Here is a 7,717-nt window from a genome sequence, read left to right as displayed (position 1 = left end):
AAATAGTTTATTTCAGCGTAATCTTACGAATTGAGGTATAAGCACTGACACCGCCAGGCCACAGGGGGCGGAAGCGCGACGAGCACTCGGTGACTGCATCGCTTCAGGGACGTCTGCTGGAAGAGTGCTGTCAAAACAGGCAAGAACATTATGTTTTATTTAATATATTTTTACGATTTTGCCACCTGAAATGTATTACATTTAAATACTAAATTAGCAGAGTTTTAATCATCTTAAGTGTCAACGTTCAGGTTTAAATTATGGGTTTGATAGCCGTACAGATGAATATATGTTGCCCCGGTTATGCTAACAGGCTAACTGGTTGTTTTGATGAAACAGTACCTCGTATACATAAACCATATTAACGGTTTTGCATGCATCTTTATATAAACATTAATGTCATTTCACAGACATTCTCAAAATAGTTTGTACGTCGTGAAAATGGGAGCTGTTGGTTGTTTTATTACATAATAAGACAATGTTTGGGCTGCATAGCCAATGACCCTGCCTGATAATTCACTGTTACACGGATGCATTTATAATATATATACATTTTTGCGTTTTTTGATTCATGTGTCTTTATTATGTTGTGGTATATTTTTATTTTTTTTATATTATTATTTTAATAAATTGTAAGCAAACACTCGGCATGACAGTGTTTATAGATTTTGTTGTAATAGGGACAGGCCTGTCAGCATACATTGCTGAAGTTTTGTTCAGGAGACCTGAGTGTATATATAAAATATCAGATAAAATCCCGATTGACCGAAATCCTTTTAGATTTGACCCAAGGTGGCAGATGGATTGACATGTGGTGTTGGAGAGCACTCACTGACCTATTGGCTTGATTTAATCAATTGAATTAACTCATACAAACATGAAGACCATTCAGATGTCATATGACACAAACAAAACCTGACAGGCCGGCTTGTCTTATCTGTATTCTGAAGTATACAACTGTGGTATTGTTCATTTAAACAGTTTGACATAATTGATCCGTAATATTTCTCTAAACACAATCCATAGTTCTTTGATTCAGCGCCCAATAATAATTTTTGTACCAATGCCAAAATAACAATATAAGATAGATGTTCTTATTTTTTGCAGGAAGTAGTGTTGTGTGTGAAGCTATAGAGCTGTTCTGATGGAGCAGTGTGCGTGTGTGGAGCGAGAGCTGGAGAAGGTGCTGCACAGGTTCGTGACATACGGACACCAGTCAGAGGAACGGTTGGACGAACTGCTCAGGAACGTCTGCGAGCTGCGGAGTCGTTTGGTTGCTTACGGTGAGTAACAAAATAAATCTACTTGTATACATAATCATCTGCTTATTATATATTTGAGAGCACACCTGGGTCTTAAGAAAAGAGAACGAAGTCAACCAGGTGTTATTTATTTATTGAATGGACAATAGGTGTACTTCAGATTCCTGTGTCAATAATAGCCCGCGGAGCAAACAAACACTCCAAAGCAGAAATACTGTGTTTATGACCCCATCCCACACGTTAGGTTTGTAGATGGTTAAATAAGCCTAACTCTGTAACAACAATGAATCACAGTAGTATATGCCTATTTAAATCCAAGTGTCATTTCACCATCCTCTTGTTTTTCATTCTAGGTGTGCAAGATGCAGATTTGTCAGTGTTGCATCAAACGATGGCGCAATGCTGCAAGGAGATCAAAGAAACCGTACAGGTGCTCGCCTCGCGGCACAAGGACATCCACGGCAGCGTTTCGAAAGTGGGCAAAGCTATTGACAGAGTACGTTCGAGAGATCTTCATTTTATATGTTGTATAATATAAGAGGCTGTTTAAAATATATACCTGGATTTGTCTCTCTTAAATGCTCCAATGTCGTGTGCAGAACTTTGATGCGGAGGTGAGCGCAGTTATAGCCGAGCATGTCTGGGACTCTCCAGAGAGACAAAAATACCTCAGTGAAACAATCGTAGAGCACTTGTATCGACAAGGCATGCTAAGTGTTGCTGAAGACCTGTGTCAGGTACAGTTTTTGTAGAGAAGTACTAAAGTTTGTTGACAGCATTGAGTCAGCACTAACATCGTTGTCTTTTTTCTGACATCACAGGAGTCTGGTGTAGTAATTGACATGAGCATGAAGCAGCCTTTTCTGGAGCTCAATCGCATTCTAGAGGCTTTGAGAACACAAGATCTGCGACCAGCACTGGAGTAAGCACCATGTTCTCTTTCAAACACGTTAAATTTAGAACACTGTCTGTGAAGTATGTATTCAGTGGAGTACATTTATTTCTTTGTATGATTGCAGGTGGGCAGTGACGAACCGTCAGCGTCTGCTGGATCTCAACAGCACCCTGGAGTTTAAGCTGCACAGACTCTATTTCATTAGCCTCCTCAATGGGGGCATCAGCAAACAGCAGGAGGCTTTACAGTACGCCCGACATTTTCAACCGTTTGCCTCACAGCACCAGAGAGGTAAAGTTTATGACTTTTGTAAGCGTAGGCGCAGCTAAAATTGGAGTCCACCGGGCTACCATTTGGGCCCATAAAAGCGATTATATTGTACATCAATAGCACTTGATGGATTGGCTGCTATATTAAACTGACTCTGATGTATTTTGTGTGCTCACTAGATATTCAAATCTTAATGGGCAGTCTGGTGTACCTCCGCCACGGGATTGAGAACTCGCCTTATCGTGATCTGCTGGAGACGGATCAGTGGGCAGAGATCTGTAACATCTTCACACGAGACGCATGCGCACTGCTCGGACTGTCTGTGGAGTCGCCACTTAGTGTCAGGTCAGACGTTATATTTAATGCATGTCTGCTGTCTGCCCTCTACAATTCTGAAGCTTTTGTAAATATGTTTTGCGATGCGCACTGTAATCATAAAGGGGTCGAAAATAACATTATTGTGTGTATTTGGTGTGATACAGTGTGTTGACGTGGTTTACCTTAAAAAAAAAGCATTACTTTTCACATACCGTGCATTACTGTTGCTCCTCTGTGCCCCGCCTTTCTGAAACGCCTCGATTAAAACTGTAACACCCCTTACCATATTTGGAAGCTCAACCTTGAACAGCTAATAATGTCACAGGTACCGTGTGAGTTGAAGCCCGAATATGATCCGGAAAATACATTTGACCAAGCGGATTAATCAACTTTGCTAGCACGACTTTGCCAGCAGAGTGTAACAGATCGGTAAGGTTTTATAAAAAAATAAGATAAGGTTTAACAATTAGCTAACTTCTAGCCATAGTCAGTTGCAAATTCTTCAATAATGAAAACGTACTTGCAGGCTATGAGTGAGAAACGGCAGACCGTCCTTACAAAGTTGGATTTGCCACACTCGTAGAAACAGCCTTTGTGCACCAGTTGTTAATGTGATGCACACACTCGGATTTCGGAGTCTGTTTTGGAACAGCCTTGTAAATAAAACGTAACCACTAATTTATAATTGTTTCCTCGTTCGGAAGACATAACTAAGTAATTTTTCTTTTCTGATGAAACAAACAGCGTCTCCACAACAACAAAACTACAGCGGGAATAGTCACGAGTTCTTCCTTTGCGTATCAATTGTGGGCGGTGTTCTTCAACGCTTCTCATAAACTGACGTAGAAGTGTGGGGGCATGCTTAATAGAGGCGTTTTAGGCAGGTTTTGAGGAGCCTTTAAATAAAACATTTCTTTTTGTTTGACACTTTCATTTTTGTTATTTTACATGTCTAATATATGCATGAACACACCAAAGATAGAGGAAACACAAAATCGTGTCATATGACTCCTTTAAAACCAGAGGGATTGATGTGATACTTTTACATTTTTGTTTTTGTTTTCCGACAGTTTTGCGTCTGGTTGTATGGCGCTGCCTGTGCTCATGAACATCAAACAGGTTATCGAACAGAGACAGTACAATGGTGTTTGGACACATAAGGATGAATTGCCAGTAAGTCCCTCTCTCTCCCTCTCCCTGTCTTGAGCTGAGTGCTAAGAATGTACCTCGGCAATTCATGTTAATAGATTAATTTTTTTTTAATCTACATTTTTTAACTATTTCAGTACAATCTATTTTATGGCTCGGATGCTTTTAAAGATTGGTTGAAATCCTTTCCAACATGAAGTCTCAGAATGATTATGCAGTATTGGTTCATCCATAATTGATGATGAAAAACTTTATTACATAATTGGAAATATTAATGCATAAACATTGTGTGTGTTCGCTCGCAGATTGAAATAGACCTGGGAAAAAAGTGCTGGTATCACTCAGTGTTTGCCTGTCCAATCCTGAGACAGCAGACATCAGAAAGTAATCCACCCATGAAGCTTATCTGTGGGCATGTCATATCCAGAGATGCCCTTAACAAACTCACCAACGCCGGGAAGTAAGAATCTAACTCACAAGTCACACATACAAATCCATTGAAATCACTTTGATGAATGAACTTAATGCAACTTCAAAACTCTTTTCTCAGGCTCAAATGCCCATATTGTCCAATGGAGCAGAATCCCACAGATGCCAAACAGATCTTCTTCTGATCTACTTCTGATGTCTTTTTGGAGCAAATCCGAATGAAACATTGAAGGCCTCCAGCCGCAGTTAGAATGATCCTCATTCGCAGGTATTATGGGCCTTCCGTGCCGGCCCCTCCCCACCCGCAACGCCACCTCCCTCTCCAAAGCTTTTAATTCACAGAGGCCTGTGGTCACGGCAACATACCCATAGAACCTGTAAGCGTACCTTACGAGGGACAGATCTGACCGAATCCTTTATTTGTTAACACGGTCTAGTATAAACAGGCTTTTATAAGTATGTACGTGTGTGCGCGTTTCTCTCCATTTATTACAGATTTAATAGCGGAGTATTTTTAAGTTTCCCGGGTTTAACATCTTTCTTTTCTTTTTTTGTGACTTTTAGCAAGCGATTTGGCGTAATGCGTCTGCGTGGGTGAGCCAGAATATATCCACAGTTTCCTCTCTAAAGCTAGCGTATAAATAACTGAACGGAGACTTATTGCACGTGTACAATAGAAACGATTTTTCAAAATGTATATTAAAAATTACAGAATGAAGGTTGGTGGATTGGTGGAGGGCTGGTTGATGCGTGTTTTGAACAAGATGTTGATTGTAAACGAATGAAGTCTCGCTTTCCAATATAATAAAGCTTGTAATTGGATTGAACGGTGCATCAGTTTGAGTTTTCTGAGATTTGATGATATGTTCGTGACGATCTTGTTCCTTGCGGCGGTCTGATGTCAAAAGAAACCTCCGTGTCCGAGCCACGTGTTTTGCTCTGTTTGCGAGCAATGAAAAAATCTTATTATTACAGGTATACTGCAGTGATTTGTGTACAAATATAATTTTCCATGAGCAAATTTGCATATGTTGCAAAACGGGCTGCACGCAAAATGGGGACTATTGATCCCTTGCCAGCATATAACATACAGTGTACTGTAACTGTGTCCGTTAATGCACAGAGTGTTGCCCTTCAAATGGAGAAGTTTATCTAGGTGAAAGGAGACGTGGAATATTTTATCCTTTAAAATACTGTTCACTCTTAGGATCGATATCTTCAAACATGCATGATGAGTCAAAATGTGTATATTTGTCTATACAGTTTTGGACTGATTGAATGAAAGTATAATTCAAAGCCCTGCACAGCTGAAGTGTCTCTGACAGGTGTGATCCAGAGACCCAGTGGAGAGAGAGAAAACCTAAACCTGTTAACATTGTCAGATTTAGAGAATGTACCAGCAAAGCAACAGAGTTTAAAAATGTCTGCATTTGTTTTTCACTAAACTTTTTTTGTTTGTCTTAATATGCTACACAATTTGATAAAAGCAAAGAAAGCATTTCTTAATTTTGAGGCCTTTTATTTTAAGAACACGCGTAGGAGTGCTAATGTGGCAGCTGCCATGTGTGTGCTGATAATTGTTCTTTGCATTAGCAGACAATCATTTATGACTTCTTATCACCTGAAATGTTTCAGATCAAAGCTGAGTACTGTGTGTTAGATCCTGATTTCATTTAGTGACAACGACTCTGCTTTCTGTACTAACAACTGCAAGGCAACTATTGTACATATTTATCTCCTGACAGTATGTTTATTATACTTGCATCTAAATAATAAAAAAGATTTATACACAATTGTTATTTGGGTTTTCTGTCCACCGAAGGTGTATGGAAATCTATACTGAGGTTTTTATTGACAGACTGAAGCTAAATATGACATAAGAAAATCCAATGTTGGATGACATTGAAAAATCCAATGTGATGGATATATAGATAGTATGTGTTTAGGTGGGTTAGGTAAAATAAAGTAAAATAAAGTGATCATTTTTGTTTAATTCTGTGAACTATCAGTATTTTTCCCACATAAAATATAAACAATAAAATGTAATAATTTTTTATAAAAATATTGTTTCTATTTGCAGAAAATGAAAACCGTCCGAAACAACAGAAAAGATGCTCTGCATTTTTTTCAGACCTCTTCAAAGAAAACAAGTTACTATTCACTTTGATGCAATACAACAGTAATATCTGTGCGTGCATTTAGGTAAAGTAAAAACATTATTGATATGATAACCTGCAGTTTCTATGTGTCTTATGCTGTCAGTCTTTCACATTGCTGTTGGATGACTTTGTCACTCCTGAGGTTTGATTTTGTTGAAATTCAACAGACACTGGACTGGAACGGCCACATCTAAAGCCGATTAAATAACTATTTGGAATGATCTGTATATTTTAGGACTCATAGACTTGGAACAGCAGGAAACCAAAAATAATTTAAATGAAATGTTGAAATTTACCCCCACAAGAGGGAAACCTCAGTTCAAAAACTGAGCTCGTAGGTTTCTTATGAATGACAGTGTTGATATTTGTCAGTTTTTCCTGTTTATTCCATATATGACAGATTTAAAAGATCTTCGTGCTGAATAATGATTGGTAGTTTATCTATGACTATCATTTCAACTTCAGCTTTTGACAGCGTATAGTACAACGCTAATTTGTCTTTTCATTGAGGATCTCATTCTGTATCTCACAAACCTTTACAGGTACCTACTTCACTTGTGGTATGGACATATGTGTCGGGCCATTGAGAGTTTCCATTGATACACCTGCTCCTTGCACAACTGGAGTCCAGTCTATTTTTGCACACAAAGTTTAATGACCTGTGACCCCTGCATTCTAGCGGGCGGTAAAAAAAGCGTGACCAGATAATGAAACCTATGAGGCAAAGCAAGGACTTCAATCCCGTTGACCTTGTCTGTCTAAAAAAGGAATAAAACTCATACCTAGAAAACTTTTTACCCAAAGGTTGAAATAAGATGTGTATATTTCAGTTTTTTTTCACCCAGAGGTTGATATAAAATGTTTTTTTTACAAGTAACTTGTATCAACAGCTTTTTATACTGGTGGGTCAATTAACTTTGTGACAAGAAACCACTTAAGAACTTAAGTCTTTACCTGGAGACAAAAAAGATGCCTTATTGTCTTCCATCAAGCACAAAATTACTCTCAAGAGAGCTGGATCTGATGATCAGGTGTGGCTTTGTGGAGGTGCATTCTTCACTTGATCAGTCACGAGAAGAAAGAACAAAGCTCAAGTCTTTCTATTAAGGATCTTACAAACATATCTGTCTGGTCATTAAGAAAATCTGTGATCATTGTTCATTCACAATGTTCAACTCATTCATTAAATATTTGATAACTTGATTAATCTTTTAGTTACAAATGAAAGAATATTA

The 7,717-nt window shown here is 38.5% G+C and overlaps 1 protein-coding gene across 4 annotated transcripts; it reads left to right on the top strand.

Annotated features, from left to right (window-relative positions):
- Window positions 1–63: 63 nt before the first annotated feature.
- Window positions 64–6,314, top strand: rmnd5b (required for meiotic nuclear division 5 homolog B). 4 transcript variants are annotated; one of them, XR_013787915.1, is made up of 11 exons: window positions 65–139; window positions 1,108–1,283; window positions 1,616–1,758; window positions 1,862–1,999; window positions 2,084–2,184; window positions 2,282–2,448; window positions 2,607–2,772; window positions 3,816–3,918; window positions 4,200–4,354; window positions 4,445–4,591; window positions 4,888–5,155. XR_013787915.1 is itself a non-coding variant. In XM_079479796.1 (10 exons), the coding sequence occupies exons 2-10, from the start codon at window positions 1,145–1,147 to the stop codon at window positions 4,506–4,508; spliced, it is 1,176 nt and encodes a 391-aa protein (XP_079335922.1). In that variant the 5' UTR covers window positions 64–139; window positions 1,108–1,144; the 3' UTR covers window positions 4,509–6,314. The 4 variants fall into 4 exon arrangements, 2 of the variants coding, with proteins under 2 accessions (XP_079335922.1, XP_079335923.1); XR_013787916.1 differs by having other exon boundaries at window positions 1,089–1,283; window positions 4,888–5,154; XM_079479796.1 differs by having other exon boundaries at window positions 64–139; window positions 4,445–6,314.
- The last annotated feature ends 1,403 nt before the right edge of the window (window positions 6,315–7,717 follow it).

The sequence above is a fragment of the Barbatula barbatula genome (assembly GCF_947034865.1).
Source record: "Barbatula barbatula genome assembly, chromosome: 18".
In the NCBI taxonomy this organism is placed as follows: Eukaryota; Metazoa; Chordata; class Actinopteri; order Cypriniformes; family Nemacheilidae; genus Barbatula; species Barbatula barbatula.
This window is presented reverse-complemented; position numbering and strand designations above follow the sequence as displayed.

Coding starts and splice junctions, on each gene's coding strand:
- rmnd5b (XM_079479796.1), top strand. CDS start 1,145: ATGGAGCAGTGTGCGTGTGTGGAGCGAGAGCTGGAGAAGGTGCTGCAC. Junction 1,284..1,615: donor GAGTCGTTTGGTTGCTTACG/GTGAGTAACAAA, acceptor TTTTCATTCTAG/GTGTGCAAGATGCAGATTTG. Junction 1,759..1,861: donor TGGGCAAAGCTATTGACAGA/GTACGTTCGAGA, acceptor TGTCGTGTGCAG/AACTTTGATGCGGAGGTGAG.